At 32.2% G+C, this 18,514-nt stretch overlaps 1 protein-coding gene across 3 annotated transcripts in view; it reads left to right on the forward strand.

Moving 5' to 3' along the window:
* Window positions 1–18,514, forward strand: part of PCDH10 (protocadherin 10) — a 61,828-nt gene that overhangs the window by 5,632 nt on the left and 37,682 nt on the right. For 2 of the 3 annotated variants that reach the window (XM_073892270.1, XM_025874187.2), the window contains exons 3-4: window positions 6–112; window positions 8,215–8,520. In XM_073892270.1, coding sequence (XP_073748371.1) covers window positions 6–112; window positions 8,215–8,520 — 413 coding nt within the window. Of the gene's footprint in view, window positions 1–5; window positions 113–8,214; window positions 8,521–14,687; window positions 15,019–18,514 lie in introns of those variants that run through there. The other variant, XM_025874186.2, reaches the window with a different exon arrangement.

Raw genomic sequence — 18,514 nt, forward strand, 5'->3', positions numbered from 1 at the left:
TCTAGTTCTGCATTCCAAGAAGCCGACATAGTAAGCTCTAAGGACAGTGGTCATGGAGACAGTGAACAGGGAGATAGTGATCATGATGCCACCAATCGCGGCCAGTCAGCCGGTAAGTGTGTTCAAAGGGCAATGCTGACTTTTATAGTTTCTTGTTGTTGTTGTTGTTGTTAAAAGTAAATCTAGAAAGAATGGTATCCTGGGGAATTTTCTGTAGGTTTAATGGTGGTAAGTCCACAGGAAAATTGTGTGTCATCCTATGTTGATAATTGTATATTCAAAGAGGATTATAAAAATCTAATGTTCCTTTGGGTAAGGTTAGAAGTTTATTGGGAAATATGATAGAATATAAGCTATATCTTCCTTACATAATGTTCTTTAGTGCAATTATATTACATACAAAAACCTATAGATTTCTCACCTGATCCAGGCCTCAGTCTTAGTCGTTAGTCAATTAAGGTATTATTAGACTTGTTTATGGATGAGGTAACTGAAGATGAATGAAAATGATTGACCTGCCCAAAGTCACAGAGAATAAGTGGATGATTGGAAACTAGAATCCAAATTTCTTCCTTTCAAGAGCAATGCATTTTGCAAGCCACTGAGTACTGAATGGGAGAAAGAAAGGTGATTAAAAGTCATGAATAGGCTGAAAGCAGGATTTCCAATGCTGGGTTCTTAGGCTTCAGGTCATTAATAAACGTTTGATAATGTGTATTTTCTCAAGCACCCTAGGTTTCCTCATATTTTCAATAGGGTCCATGACCTGTCAAAAGTTGAACCCCATGTGTATTTGTATATGAGGTTAACAATAGACACAGATGGGGTTGCAATGTGATACATATATTTTACATTGTTTATTTTACTTTTTTCTATATAAATTTAACTGTTAAGTTTTATAGGATGCTGATAACTCTGTTTACTAATCCTTAAAGAAAACACTATTAAAAATGAAATATATACCTTATAATAATGAAAATGATTTCACAATGGTTGGATTTTCTTTCCACTTCATTTGCAATTCAACTAAGAAGAGTGCTTATTTTTTGTTTTGTTTTGTTTTTACTTTTTCTTTTTTGATTGAATTTTGTGTTTTTCTGACATGTAAAGAAATAGAAAGGCAAATTAACCTTCGTAACTTATAAAAATGTCCATGATTGGGCCATCTCTAGATTCAACTCTGTTCACTTGATTTTAAGCTTTATTTTGGTTAATGATGTAACCACAGAGTGATAGAGTCCTCATTTTCAAGGTAACCTTGGTCCTAGAGAGCACACATTCCTTAACACACTTGGTGGACCTCTGAATGGTGCCGAGGCAGTGTGTCAAAGGGCAGTACCCGCCCCATGGTCGCCTGGCAGCAGTGGTTACCTCAAGCCTCTCACTTGGCTAATGTGTGCTGTGTCTGAGGCAGCCTTAGCCTTGGGAAACACAGGCAGGAGGAGGGGGGAAAAAGGCTGCTCAAGGGTCTCTTTATATTGCTGCAAGTCATTAATATGCAGACCTAATGAGACTTGAGAACTGCCAAGAATCCCCGGAGGTCCCTGCCCCTTGCGGGCCTTCACGCTAAGTGAACAGAGCATCTATTTAGTGTCTGGGAACCTGACAACAAACCAGATCTTGCCAGAAGTTTATATTTGAGTACAAAGTCCCTTTCATTTTTGGCCTATATATGGCATATGATTTATCGTTATCTTTAAAAAGCTGTACGTTTAGAATTGCTCATTCCTATTCATTTTTCATGGTGTCTAATTTAAGTTAGCCTTTTAAAACTTTTAAAACAAAATGTTTAATATTAAAATAGTATCTGCTGCATGTATCCTTGGGTGCATTTTATTCTTTTCCCTCTCCCCCACCCTCTGCTTTGTTTTTTTCTGTAGCACTCCAGTCTCAATGAACATTTCAATTAGTTTAGTCCCTCAGACATAATGAGCTATAATAACCTAACCAAAGAAAGAGAAACGAATAAACATCTGCAAAAAGTGCTAAATTTGGAAGATGGATGGGAACAGAGTCTTATCAATGTGCCTTCCCAGTAGCTATTTTATTTCTCAGGGACTCAATGTTGCCATTTTTGGTAATGTTTCTTTCGAATTATTTGAGATGTCAAAGCATTAAAAGGAAAATTAAAATGCCAAACTGTGTTCTGGAAAACATTTTTAAAAAGCAAGGCAGTTTGTATTTTTCTTTATCAATGGCAAAAATTTTTCCCTATCTTTACATTCTTAGATGTGAAAAGTATTACAGAATGCATTTATTTTTGTATTTCATTGGCAGTTCTAGGGCAGCTGAAACGTACTGAGCACAGTAATTGCTGTTTGAGAATTGTAATGACACACTTGTATTAAGATGTAATCTCACCTTTGTGTGCTGAATTGCAATCAGATTTAATATGTCTAATTTTATTGTAAGAATGATTTTGAAGTGTTTTCTTAAGTATAAAGCCCTAAATACAGAGAATTGAAATGCATTTACTTAATGACTTTCTCCAGTTCATACTGATGTTGTGTACTGTAAACTTCATAGAAAGTAGCTATATTTCCTAAAAGTTAAACCCATTTCAGGTGAATAAGTACATCTGTTTTATATTCTTGTAAAGCCAGGTATCGATGACTTTCCAATTTTGTAATATTTAGGAAATATTATTCACAGCACATCTATTTCCAGGTTTAGGATATGGGAAAAAAAATCATACCAATAAGCAAATCTTACTCAGCCAGTTTTTAGGGGGAGAACACCAGGTTATCAAGGAAAAATAATACTAGAAAGACATAGACCCTGAATTCTGTCCTTCAGTCTGTACCTCATTCCATATTACATTATATACAATATTGAGCTTAGTGCTTCACCTGTTTAAACTTCCTAATTTTTTATTTATTCTCAATTCCTTTTTCTATGTTAGCATTACTTTGTATTCATTTATTTAGATATGCTTTCTATTTATTCTTCTGTGAATAGTTTTCTTTTTTGTTCTTTCTCCCCTACCCCCCTTGCTTTTCTCCTTTCTAAGCCATTTGCCGTCACCAGTCTTGCTCATAGAAGGGCTTTAAACACGGAGGCAGCTGCACAGAGAATCACATAAGCTTTTTCAGTTTTCTACTGCACCTGGCTCCATGTGTGAAATTCTTCGGCTTGACCACTGCTCTGTGGCATTTTCTTTCCATAGCCTTGTCAAGGTGCTTTCCGTTTTTTTCAGTGCACTATTGATGTATTGGTCAGATATGGCAGAAGTCCAGGGAGATGTGGTAAATATATGCATAAACCATCACAGGAGGAAGATTCGATTAATCACAGCTTAAATAGCCAAAAAAAGAGTCAAAGGAAACTTAAAAAAAATAGTTTCAATTTTGTTTAGTATATCGTTAGATTAAAAGATCTTTTATTTCTGATTTGCCATACTGATACAAAAATTTTAGTTGTGTATTCTTAAACATTTTAACATTATTGTAGGTAGTCTAAGGAGATATATTTAGTTGTAAGAATTTTTTTGCCTCGTTTATTAAATATTTGCAATGTGCATACTCCTGGAATTATCAGTTCATTTTTAATAATTGTGCCTTCATAAACAACATACTGAAGAAGATAACCCTAATAAGTGATTCTGTTAATGTTACTTGTTATAGTTTACCTGAAAATTGTTAAGTCGCTCCTTCTTGTAAATTTTTCTTTCAGTTACAAGGAAACTTAGCTTCTAAGTGTGTTTATTTTTTAACTAATTATTGAGATTGATACATGATACATGGTCAAAATTTGCCTATACGTAAAAAAAAGTGTGATTTGAATTGTCAGTATCTTCAAACTAGTAGATAAAGTATATCATGAAATGTGTTCAGCCATTGCACAACTACTACAATATCAACAAGACAATTTTTGATTTATTGTAAGTTCAAATTTCCCTTTCCTAACTCCAGTAAGAATTTAGATACTGGCAGATTAGCATCTGGACTTATAAATTGAATTTTCATTATGGTTTGCAAAAGCTTATTCAGGTTTCTGGTGAAAATCTAAACTACAAATTGATATTACAGAAAGATTTATAATTGGAAAAATATATGACAAAATATTAGAGAAATTGGAGAAAAACAAACATTTTGAATAAGTAGGGAGAAATTTTGATGTACATGTTTTGATTTTTTCATGAGTGAATCATGTTGATAAATATCTGGCTATGAGCTTTATTTTCCTAAAAATTATAGCAACTTTTGTGGTTGTAATGAACCTTTCTCCATTTTTTGGTGCTAAGTGGTTAAAGGAGGATTGGAAATTTCTTCAAAAAATTAAATATTGATTTTCTTTAAAATTAATTTATCAAGTTATGAAAAATTAAACATTTTTTATGAAGCCTGAATAAAAAGTGAAGCATTTTTTATGAAGGTACATGAGGAAGAAATGTACCTATAATATTATATTATTACATTCATCAGAAAACAACACAATTTGAATACAATTATAATATTTTTGAAATCACAATTTGTTCTCAGTGGTAATATCACTGGCTCTGACTGTAAGGAACAAGTTACTTGCTGGTTAAAAAATATGTATTTTAAAACTTCTCTAAATATATCTTTGCATAACAGGCAGTCTATCACATCAGCTGTCATGCCTTGTAGAACAGATTATTTCTGAGAAGTTGGAAAAATAAATAACTAGGAGAAGAAATCTCAAATTATATATATATATATATATTCAGATATTTCTTAGAAAATACCAAAACTTCAAAACTGAGGTTTGGCCTGTATTTTTCTGCTGTACAAATATCACAGGTTCTATGGTAAGGACATTTGAATAAGAAAAACTAAAAATTAAGTTAAATTTATTTTCTCTTGGACCTTCAATTTGAGTTATTAAAAATTTCCAAGAAAAATGCATTTTAATATGTCGCCTGCCCTATAATACCTAGCATTCCTGTACATCGTATAGTCATTTATCATAACAAAACTTAAATATACTTCTGCTTATTTGGTCATTAAATAGTATATTTAATGGGCCTGGAGATAATTGAAAAAAGGTAAAATACTGTTAGTCTTTAGTGACTCCCTGACATGAGGACTGGTAATAGGATCATTTATCTGGTTCTCAAACTATATATCTAAAAGGCAAATGATTTGAAATATATTGATGTACTATTTGTTATTTTTCTTCTAATTTTGTTTCTATGTCTGATATTTTTTTCCTCATGAGAAATCGGTATGCTTGCATTATCAGTAAAACTGGTGAATTATATTCATGCACAATTTGTGACACCATAACTCTCATTCTGGTTATATAAAGCTGTTTGTTACTACTATGGGAATCACACTTTAAAAGGACTAGGGGCGCCTGGGTGGCTCAGTTGGTTAGGCGACTGCCTTCGGCTCAGGTCATGATCCTGGAGTCCCGGGATCGAGTCCTGCATCGGGCTCCCTGCTCAGCAGGGAGTCTGCTTCTCCCTCTGACCCTCCCCCTCTCATGTGCTCTCTCTCTCTCTCTCATTCTCTCTCTCTCAAATAAATAAATAAAATCTTTAAAAAAAAGGACTAGTTCATAAATTTATTAAGAATATTATTTCCAAGTGTTTTCTTCCTTCTGTCAAGTAAAATTGTTCTTCCAACAAAAACTTTATCATATTTCTCATTTTTTTGTTATGCGTATGACATATTTTCTGCACAGGTTCTCAACTCATGAGAACTTGATTGCATCATCTAAGGGGATTTTAACTCACTTCTAATAACTAAAGAAGCCGAAAACTGGAAAACCATTAACTTCAAGAGAAGAAAATGGGCGCAACTGAATATGTACTATCTATAAAAACAAGTTCTATTGAAAGCACCTTCTAACATAATCAAACAGCATCTTAATAATGTTGAAAGACTAGTTTATTAAAATTTTTCTATGAGAGATTATCATATTTAAAAATATGAGAGTCCTTGGGTACCGGTGCTCGAAAAGATGTGAAAGATTATTAATGGTCCCATGTAGTATGTTTAAAATGATATTTATCAGTCATGTGAGGAAAATTGCATTTATTCCAAATTTTGCATTATATACCCATCTTTGTTAGGGTCTAATAATGCAGTTCAATCTTAGTATTTGAATTAATTCCACCAACTTTAAATTTTATGCCTTGAATTTAATTTTCAAACAAATAATTGCTCATAATATTTTGACGTTTAACAGTAGTTTCATTTATCAAAAAAGTCTTTTTTTCTCTATCACACTGCAAATAGAGAGCATTTCTAGTAAAGTATTCAAAATACAGGGGCACCTGGGTGGCTCAGTCATTAAGCATCTGCCTTAGGCGCAGGTCATGATCTCAGGGTCCTGGAATGGAGCCCCGCATCAGGCTCCCTGCTCAACGGGAAGCCTGCTTCTCCCTCTCCCACTCCCCCTGCTTGTGTTTCCCCTCTCACTGTGTCTCTCTCTGTCAAATAAATTAATAAAATCTAAAACAAAACAAAACAAAACTATAAATCTCTCTGGTTCTATAGCTTCTACCTACCTGGTATGTCAGTGTGTATCAGGGACATTTTCCTTCCCTTACTCTTTTTCTTTCTACTCATCTCCTTGAAGAAATAGGATAAAAAACTGAGCTATTCTGGTGTCTAGAAAAACGTTGACATGTTTTACATGCTTTCTTAGTCTGGTTCCTTATCCTGGTTTCAGCTCACGTTTAAGATCCTCAACAGTTCACTGATCAGTAATTTATTTCCAGGCTTATGCATGACAATTATCAATGGAACATTATAATCGAAGTCAGACTCGGCATTATACATAGTTTAATTTAAAATAAAAATGTCATAAAGTGAGATTAATATATGATAAGAAGCTTCATTTTATTTCTTTAAACATAATTTACATAATTAACTGTTCTGAACTCCAAAATGCTTGTGGATAATCTAGAAGATTAATACTCTGAAAAAAATATTTTCTGTATTTTATATATGCGGATATTAACATATACACACAAACAGGTAAAGCAGTTTGTGACACAATGCCATCAGGACTTTATAAACTAAAACTGACTCAAGAGTTCAAATCATGCATGGTATTTATAAGAAGAAACAATCAGGTGGGTTCATTAAATAAATATTAGTCTGTCAATTAAAAAAAAGAAATTCATGCTCATGCATCTGAGAGTTCCTGTTATACAGAGGAATCATACTCAAATTACTTTAAACTAATCCTGTTTAAAAACATGCACAATAAATGTGTTAGTGTGTTTAGAAAAATATTAAAATGTGATTTGGGTTTATGTGCTTGTTTTTCTGAGTAGGGGTAGCTATCAAAATGAATATCAAGAAGTCTTCTGTAATGCTCAAAAATTGTTATGCTTTGCTTAAGAAACTGAACTTTCTTGAGTCATAATCAGATAATGTTGAATGGTCTTGTCAATCTGTGGGAGACAATAAAACTTGAAGATGTCATTTGAAATCTTCATATTCTCAGATTAATAGGGAAACAGTTCTGTGTTGACTAGGACAAGTGTTTTCCAATATGGAACAAGTAATAAGGTATTTGTCAATAGTATCTGCAGCTGACTCACATTACACTTGATTACCTTGGTTTCACTAATTACAGTCATTTGTTCTGGGTTTGTCTGCAGTGATAAATGATAAGTGGTTTGTAGTAATCCAGAATGTCATTGACATATACCTTTTAGGGTCATTTTCTGAGAACCCGAGAAAGCATTCTCTTGACCACTCAAGAAATGTTTCATTCTCGATATTTGTTGGTTTATCATTATGTGTGCCGTATTTGTGTTGAACTTCACTTTTTGTTTCATGTCCAGATTTCATAATCTAAATACCATCATTTGTGCTTCGCATAGTTCTAATGTTTTTGTCTCTAAGGAAAAAAAATGTTGGATGCCTTATCATCATTAGAAATTACAGATTATAAAGGCTTTACACTTTGCATTTGTCTCTATTATGAATTTCACCAGAGATTTTTTTAAAATATTCATTCTTTTTCTACTCACCATTCCCTAGTTATTTAAATAATTTAGAGCCAGAATTTTTTCCCAATACTCTGAGAATTTTAGAAACATCTTCCTCAGGGTCCTCTTTGCTAGAAGTCTAACCCTTTGGAAAATAGTACAAAGACATTTTTGGTTCCTGTGAGGTTAAGGCAAGAAAACTTTTGCAAAGCACATTCACCCAGCACTCTTTATGCCACCTGTAATCTCTCACATTAGCAAAACCTGAATCTGTAGTTTCTCTTTTTTTCTGCTTACAGGCATGGATCTCTTCTCCAACTGCACTGAGGAATGCAAAGCCCTGGGCCACTCAGATCGGTGCTGGATGCCTTCTTTTGTCCCCGCTGATGGACGCCAGGCTGCTGATTATCGCAGCAATCTTCATGTTCCTGGCATGGACTCTGTTCCAGACACCGAGGTGTTTGAAACTCCAGAAGCCCAGCCTGGGGCGGAGAGGTCTTTCTCCACCTTTGGCAAAGAGAAGGCCCTTCACAGCACTCTGGAGAGGAAGGAGCTGGATGGACTGCTGTCTAATACACGAGCGCCTTACAAACCACCATATTTGAGTAAGTATTACATAAAAGGCTTTATCAAAGTATTCCCTTTGAGGGAATAAGTTCAACATGCCATTCTTCTTAGTAAAAATAGAGTTCAGGTTGTTTTCAGAAACAAAGATAAAAGTGACTCTCGGATGCAGGCAGCATTTTACTATGGAAAAATGAATATACTCAACAGGAAGACAGGTTCCTGTGTTAGGACATGGTTGTTGACAACAATCAAACGTAACTTTTGATGCTGAAAACATTTTTTAAATGTACTTCATATTTCCTTTGAATATTGCTCTCTTGCTGACTTGATTTCCATGTGTTTTGAAGGGCTTAATTAAGATGGAAAAACATCTCTTGACACTTGAGTCACTGGGAGATTTCATTTTTTTATTGATGCCAGCATTATCGCATAATCATCCTTTTTCCATAGTGACATTAAGCATTTTAGGCTAAATTAGGAAATCAGTGCAGCCATCACTTTGACCATTCAACGCAGTTTAGTAATATGTTCATATGGAGTAAGTCTCTGACCAGAATCAGAGGAACTATGTGATGGAAACATATAAATAAAGCAATATTCTTCATTTACTTCATTTACTTAAAATAACATGTTATTCTAACATGGAGACATTGAAAATTGTACTCAGCTCTCTCAATATTGGGACCACATTCTGTAAGTGCATTATTTTATGCAACCACTGTGAAAATAAAAATGCTTAGAGATTCTGTAGTGTATTTCCTTTGAGGATCTTGGTGATGAAATTATATTCTCTGCTACATAGTTATGTTTTCCTTTTAGTTAATGGATAAATACCACTGAAAATTCAATAGTTTGGTCAAACCATATAAACTAATATTTGATGAGAAGGAAACTCATTAAAAACTCAGTCAAAAGATGACTTTTATCTTGTATAGGAAATCCAGCATATCTGACATTTTCTTTCTTTCATTTTCTAGTATAAAAAAATCATGGAATCATAAGCTAGAAACAAAAATGAGACAGAATGCAGATGTATCATTTCTTTTATGATTTATGGAATAGGAGGGAAATAGGAAAAATGCTGAAAGGAAAGAAAAAAACTAGAAGAACATATATTTTAGCTCTTATGAATGTAAATATGAAAGGCATGGTTTGAATGCATTGAGGACAAGACTACTATTCTAGACATTGATAATACAAGTCAACAAGTGTCCTGTGAATAAAGGAATGGATCTGCCATTGGATATATACATTGTCATCACTGTTGCCATCCAACAGTGATTAAACTGTTTTATGAAGGATTGCCTTCAACTTTTCATATTACTTAGAAATACCATTACCCCTGCGTGTTGTAGTATTTTAGCTTTTCAGAACCAAATAATTGCTCCTGTCTATTAGCTATTGATATTTGTTTTGCTTTGTCTTTTGAAGATTAAAATACATTTTTATCTTCAAATATAAATACAAGGAGAGCACATATACTTAAGGGAAGTATTGAAATGTCTAACATAATAACTATGATGAAATTTGAACGCTAAAGTCCTAAAGTTTAGCTCACACATCTACACATATTAGTGATTGAAAATAGCCTAAAATAGTTATATGTGTTGCTAGAAATCAAAGAATGCATATGTTATTTAATTAAGAAGTTAAGATTTATTTCCATAATCAGATATGGTAGAATAAATTAGTTTTTAAAAACTTTTTTTTTTCCCCTGTGTTAGCCAGCTCACACCACTCAAACTTTAGGGTTTGGGATAAAGTGTGACCTGGGTGCAAAATAAGCCCAAATATAAGTATTTTGTTGTTTTTACTTATACCATCCTTAGCTCTTCATAAAACTTCAACTTTTAGTGTTTAATGTTATCTTAGACTCAAACAATTATCTTTAAAACTACATCATGGTTCTGATTTAATAGACACAGGCAATTTTACAGTTAACTTGATAGTATAAACTACAAATAAAAAACATCCCTGACCATTTTGCCCTCCAAATTCACCTGATGATGGTTGTTAACACTTGTACTATTTATCATCAGGAATGGAAATATTCTCATCTTCTAAATTGAAAAGCATGTCACTTACATAATTAAACTAAAAACTTGGCACCTATAACCTGTTTTTAATCAGAATGTTTAAATAATTATTGGGGTAGTAATTTTCTTTTGCTGAACATGCATTTAGTTCTTTAGTGGACATAATGTTTATTTAATGTTAAGAAAGTAGTTGTATATTTTTTTTTGTAGAGCTCTAAAAATAAAGCCTAATGAAGCTACCACTGTCATTTATAAAATGATTAGGAAATGGTAATATGCTTAATAATACAGATGAGATCATTGTCTCTACCCAAGAACTTCCCATTTCTATACTTCTGATTGCTAAATTTAAAATTAAAAATCGCAAGAAACCAACTTCTACACAAAAGTACTTGTATGCACGTGTTAAAAAAGAAGTAGTTTGTGTTTCTTTTTGTATGCCCAAATACAACTATGTTTCCTTTTTTTTAATGTGTAAGAAAAGATCCATGAAGAGTATGGATGATGCATTTAGTGAAATGAAAGTTATTTTTTAAATCGGTAATAATTTTGAAAACGTCTATCAAACTCATCAGTCATGAGTACTTTATGAGCATGCTTGTTCTTATTTTTGTTATAATACTGTAGTTTGTTAATGCTGTGATAAATACCAAAGGAATACACTGAAAGATTGAAGAAATAAATTTAAACATGCAGAATATGATTATATTCAAAACTCAATCTTTAGATTTATCTTAAAATACTAATGAATTTTAGCATAAATAAATTTACCTTTTTCAGAGAAATAAAAAATACTAAAATATCACCTTAACTTTTAATAAAAAATAATCACTGTTTTTGACACTTATTAAAATTAAACATGAAAAAAATTATTACCTAGAGTTTAAAAATAATACCACATTTTATCATGAAGAGTACAAGAATTTCTTTAGTATTATAGACCTCTTATTTGAAATAAGTCTTTCAAATGACAAAACGTTATACAGAAAACAATCTGGATAGTCTCAGCAAATAAGTAGCATAAAAATAATTTATGTTTCAGAATATAATTGATAACAGCTATATTACTAAGATAATTTAGAAAAACCCAATAGTTAAAACAATATCTTAAATATTACTTTGCAGTCATACTTACTTACGATTTTGGCTTCATATTTTAAATATCATCGCTTGTGACTTTTGTCAGTAAATAAGCATGTCTTTTGGCTCGAATCAGCATAAGCATACAGTGGTAAAGATGTAAGCTTTCATTCTTTGGAAACTCATTGATTTCTTTTTTTTTTAATTTTATTTTATTAGGTTATGTTAATCACCATATATTACATCATTAGTTTTTGATGTAGTGTTCCATGATTCATTGTGTATAACACCCAGTGCTCCATGCAGAACGTGCCCTCTTTAATACCCATCACCAGGCTAACCCATTCCCCACCCCCTCCCCTCTAGAACCCTCAGTTTGTTTCTCAGAGTCCGTAGTCTCTCATGGTTAGTCTCCCCCTCCGATATCCCCCCCTTCATTTTTCCTTTCCTACTATCTTCTTTTTTTTAATATATAATGTGTTATTTGTTTCAGGGGTATAGGTCTGTGATTCATCAGTCTTACACTATTCACAGTGCTAACCATAGCACATACCTTCCCCAATGTCTATCACCCAGCCACCCCATCCCTCCCACCCCCATCACTGCTTTCTTGTCAATAAACCTAATCAGTTCCTAAAAATTGACAACAGTCAAAAAACAAATAACCAATGAAATTTCAAATAAAATATATTTGTGAAAATCTTTCTTTCATTTATTTAAAGTGTCATACAATAATAAATTATATTGAATGACATGAATAAATACATTGACATAATAATTTTTTAAACCCTAAATCCATGAAATTTTCTAGACTCATAGGACTGTAGGGAACCCTTTACTGAAGTGTCATGGTCCATCCTTTGTTCACATTACACAACATTTAGACTAGTCCATATATGCAAAAAATTGCTAGTTGTCTCCTTACCTAATTTTATTTTGCCTACTTTTTGAGTCATTTTGAAACTTCAGTTTAACTCAATCTTAACACAAGAAAAGATGTCAGAACTTTGAAACATTCCATTTGAAAATTGCTGAAACTTTACCTAGACATTTTTCAGTAAACCTCATTTTGAGAAAATTCTTTTGGGCATCTATATTATTTCTATGGTGCACTTCAAGTTTTCAGTTGATTGAAATTGTAGAGCATGTTTTGTTTAGACACATCTCTTTCCATCCCTTCATTATCTCAATCTGCCTTCTATGAGTTTTCGTAATTTGTTGAACTCAGTAGTGTGGTAAGAACGTACGTAAGATTCAAAATAAAACCACTTTTCTTATTGGTACACATTACTCTTGTATTTATGAATCCTTGTATATGTTTTTTCTGGGATTTCTATATTCCTGTTATGTCATAAACATAACATCCATTTATCAAATAATAAAGTCCATAAATAAGCATTATTATACATGGCCATTTAAACATTTCTCTCATAGGTCCATACATCACTAAATGAATGGACATTTTTTTTCAGGATATTTTTTTCCTAGTACATATGTTAATTTCTGTTCCCTTTTTCTCCAAGTTGTGTTACTTTTTTATAATATCCTATTTCTGAGACTTTCGCTTCTCTCACTTTTCTTTATAAGAATAGCTCTAGATTTGTGAACCTAACTTTCTCACTTTTTTAGTTTAAACCTTTGTGACAAATCTCTGGTCTTTGAATCACACCAGTCCTTCTGTTTTCCATTAAATTCCTTTGTTTAGTAATTAAGAATTGATCTCTCATAATCAATATAGTTGACTCACCTAAGCTCTTGAGCAGGAAATAAATGATAACTCAGGGCCAGAAAAAACCCCAACCAACTCCAGGTCATATTCTCTGTATATCTACTGTTAGATTTAATGTTCACTGAATTTTATGATATTTTACTTCTTTGAAAAATGATAATCTATTCACAATTTGTATCATTACTCGAGTTAGCTGATGCAGCAGCTGCCTGGAAACTTCCAGTAACTCCAGATAACTGAGATATAATCATATTATCTTATTTCTTCTGTAGTTGTTCAGTAATGGTCTACCTCAATTAATATGACTTCAAGTGAAAGCTATAAAAATCTTTCTTAGGTGAATGTTCATTTTACATCTATACATCTGACTTTTTCTGTAGGCAATTTGTTTTTCACTTATTCAGACATCAGCGCTTCTCAGTGACTTAGGACATGTCATTTAAAATTTGTGCCCTTGGGTGCATTGGAACTGGTTGGTATCCAGTAATCTCTTGGCGTATTTAGACTTATTACCCAGCTATGCATTTTATAAATGCTAAATAATTATGTGATAAAAAATGAATGAATGGCTGAATGAGTGTTTTTAAAGTACCCAAATAATCTTTAATGCGGTCGTTATTCTTTCATTTACACACGCGTCTGCACAGTTTTTTTTTTTTTTAATCCTTAGGCAAACTTTCTTTTCTTCAAATTTTTAAAATATATTTTAAATTAGTTATATTTCTCTCGTGCTATTACCTACAAAGTTTTTATAAGGGGAAGGAGATCGTGAACTCTTTCAAAATATTGATATGCCCATAACCAGGGTGCTTTGTAAAATATGATGGAGTTTTTCAATACCTTGAGACTTTAAACACCTTTTGATTCATTCTAAGAACTTATATTCTAAAAAGGTGTTAAATTTGTTTCATACTTGTTAACTCTCCTAGAATTTTAAATACTCCTCTTTCTTACCAGATCTTTGAGATAATCTTTCCTTGACATATTTTATTTACTAGCAGCTTTCATAGTTTAGGTCTTATCTTTCACTTGTTTGTAAAGCTAATAGGTATAAATTTTCACGTAGTATAGTCCCTTATTTTTCTTATATAATTCCCATGTAGGAATTATTTATTTGCATGTTACTAATTATATTTTTGAACTGACAGATACATAGCTAAATAAAAATATATATTTAAGGCTATATAGAGAAGACTTAATTGATAAAAGTAATTTATATCTTTATTCAATATTTTGCACTCCTTAGTATATGAGTCTCCATCTACCTTATTAAAGCAGTTTATTTCATGCATACTTTGCATTTTATTGAGCTACCATTTAGCATATTAATATTATTTATATACCTCATTTTATATTACAGATCATTTCCATCCTCTTTCTTATTTTGTACATTGGAAGTAAATCCATATAAGCACTTGTCCGTCATGTGAGCCTAACAAAGGAAGATTATCAATTAAAATATAAATAGAATTATTCAATGAAAAGGATTATCTACTTGGGATTTTTTTCCTGCCTCATCATGCTGAAGATGTATGGGTCAAAATTTAAATGCATTAAGTTATAAAGATATTGTAAAGAAGTCTGGAATATACAAATTCAATTGCTTATAAATATCATTAAACATTATTCAATACTCAATGTGCCAGACATTTTTTGGGTGAGTCTGTGTCTTCTAAAGTCCTTTTAATAGGAATTAGATAGCATCATTTAGACACTATAGCTTGGAAACTGTTTTGGACTGTAAGGTTCATTGTTCAAGATTAAGTAATACTATCAAATTAGGACTAAGCTCAGCATAATGGGAGTAAATTTAGTGTTTCCCAAAGTATAATAAAAATCTTGGAAGTTCTATATCGAGGTCCAATAAGATTTCCTAATTACTGCATTAGTGGCCCCTAATCACCTACATCAATTTAAGTGAGGAGAGTACGGAGGATTTGAAAACATTGAATCCCAAATGTAATTACATACAAAAGGATATGGATAAGGACAAATTATAAGCTAGAAATTTTCACAGGTGAAAATCAGGGTTTTATTTCTGAAACTTTCATCGATACATTATATGACATTATGTTTGTACTACCTAGGCATATACCATTTTCTTTCTCATAGAGATACCTTTCTTTTAACTGTGAAGATTGAAAAGACTATATGTGAATTTAATTTCAATGAAATTTCCATAATCTGTACAGTCGAATGTTATTATATTATCCGTGACAAAAAAAATTATCAATGACAGTTTTTAAGTCATTGAATTCAACAAGTGATTGCAAACATATTTTCTGTGTTCTTTTTCATGATTCTGTCGTATGGATACATTTGTGTATATACATATCCCATATAGAAGCATTATATTTTAATTTAATTTAATTTAATTTTTAATTATATCTGTCAATTACCAGAGGAGAAACAGAGCGTGATTATTTAACTAATGGCTATTTCATCATCAGAAGCTATTAAACCTGAGAATATAGTTTTTTGAGAAACAGATAAGTGACGTAATCAATTTTGGTCTGTTTCTTTATTTTTTAAGGCACTGATTGTACTTTTAGAGGACCAGTTCACACTGCGTATTATAGCAAAATTAATGCTACAGTGACACTGTAGAGGAAATAGATGTCTGTATTCTGAGGAAAACATTATTGTTACTGTTTGTAAAAATGTTGTAATAAGACTTTTTTCCTCTTTTCATGTTGCTATTAGACAGAATCCTACACTAGATTCCAATATTACCTGTGTTGGATATTTAATGGTATTTTTTACACGTACTAGAAAAGTGAGTTAGTTTGTCGTCAAGTGGTCTAAGGTTCATATTTATACCAATAATGATATTTCAGCTGAAAGTTGGATAAAGACTGCATTATTCATAAAAAGCATAGTTGTAAATATTTTTTGTTAAAATTTTCAAAACAATGTCTCCAAGCCCAGGAGAAATACGTAGATAAAATCAGTATCAAATGTATATTTCTTTTTTTTTTTTAAGATTTTTTTTTTATTTATTTATTTGACAGAGAAAGACACAGCGAGAGAGGGAACACAGGCAGGGGGAGTCGGGGAGGGAGAAGCAGGCTTCCCGCCGAGCAGGGAGCCCGATGCGGGGCTCGATCCCAGGACCCTGAGATCATGACCTGAGCCAAAGGCAGACGCTTAACGACTGAGCCACCCAGGCGCCCCTCAAATGTATATTTCTTGAGTTAAATTTTGAATCACCCTGGATAAAGAAATAGCCATAGTGAAGGGATTCCTTTCTATCTCACTAAAACATATCCTTGGGTTTTGTCTCAAAGTGCAACACATGGTAGAAAGTTCTGAGTCAGCAATGGCAACAGTATATAAAGTGTACATAATAAGTTGTCTTGATGGGATATACTTGATGGTGTATATAAGATAAAATATTTCCCATGTAGTTTTAATCAAAATAGTGTTAGGAATAGGTCCATAGGTATGAACCTAAATGTTATAGTTTAACTGTTGTTATTGTTTCATTCTTAGAAAATGTATAGAAAATCTGGAGGCTGACCTGTAAAAAAATTAATATAAATTTATTGTACTCTTTCTGCCCCACTCTTAATAAATCTGATGCCAGATCAGTCCCCTTGCTAGTCACGGATGGTGTGGGTTTAAGGTTTATTTGCCACAGAAATACTCATCAGATGATTACACTGAAGGTCATGAAATCAAGATATGTTTTGGTAGATGTATCTTGATTCTTGAGTTACCTCAATCTTTTTGATAAGAAAAATGGTACTAGAAAACAATTTTATGTAGAACTCACAGAGTTCTACTAAATTATACTTTTAAACATAAAAACAGTGGATAATTTCAAGCATATACAAAAATACAGTGAATAGTTCTAAACTCTCCATGTTCTCCAGCCTAAACAATGATCAATTCATAGCCGTATTTGTTTCATGCAACGTTAAAACACTGTCTTTTCACTCAGATTTTTAAAGCAAATCCAGAGATCCTACTGCTTAATCCATTAAAATTTCAGCATGTGTTTATTAAAGATAAAGTTTATTTTTAACATTACCACAAGAAGAGTATTCCTCTTTAAAGAAAGTTCTTACTATCATCGGTTGTCTACTTATTGTTCAAATTTCCATAATTTTCTCATAAATATTATTTACTTTTACATTTATTATTTATAATTTTCTCATAAATATTATTAATATTATTTATATTTAATTAATTTGATTCATGATTAAAATAAGCTCCATACCTAGCAACCCATTTTTAGTTTTTTTATTTTTAAACTTTTTATTAAAGTATAAAATACATGTAGAAAGGTACAAAAATCACAAAAGTATAACCTAAGTTTTCACAAAGTGAGCTCACTTGTGCAATCAGTGACCACAACGTTAACATGGGTACCAGGTCCAGTAGTCAAAAAGTCCTAGTACTTCAAAAAGTACCTCCAAAAGTCCTGTATTCTGTCCTTTTCCGACTACCAACACCCCACGGGGTGCCACTGTCCCAGCCTCTAACCAAAAATTAATTATTCTGGGTTTTCAATTTTATGTAATTTGAATAAATGAAATAGGATAATATATTTGTTTCACTAAAATGTAATAGCCAGATATTCTCTCTGAGACTATAGGGAAAACAATCAGCAGAGCCTAAAATACACCAGTGTGTGAACTAAAAAAACAAGTTAGTTAGCATGTATTCTCCTTGAACATGATTGTTCTTACTATTTTTGGAATTCTGATCATGTCTAGTCTTTCAGAAATGCCTGTCTTTCTATCTTTCTTATTGTTGGAAACATTATCTGTTAACTTAGTGGTGTTTTATAGAAGCAAATATTTAAATATGTTCATTTGAATACCAGATTATAATGAAAGAGTAGAAAAATTGAAATATCTATATTTCACATTTCTTTGAGTCTAGGTTAGAGGGTTGTGGCAAATTGGCACGCACGATGCTAAGGGGAGACTTACTAAAAGAGAATAACATTTTGGAAAATGGTGTATCTGAAGAGAGTTTAAAAGGATTGAGGGACTGTGAATTGAGAAGAAAAGGGGAGCGTATATATATGTACATATATATATTAACAAATGTTAAGTGTTTAAACAAATACTGCACAGATAAGATAGGGATCCGTTAATCTGTCTTTATTGAGAGCAGAAAAGAGAAAATAGATCTATATTGCATCCTGAGAGATGTAAATTACACATTATGGGAAAT

Source organism: Callorhinus ursinus, unplaced genomic scaffold (assembly GCF_003265705.2).
Source record: "Callorhinus ursinus isolate GAN/ISIS: 27379988/994484 unplaced genomic scaffold, GSC_fseal_2.0 scaffold4, whole genome shotgun sequence".
Taxonomy (NCBI): domain Eukaryota; kingdom Metazoa; phylum Chordata; class Mammalia; order Carnivora; family Otariidae; genus Callorhinus; species Callorhinus ursinus.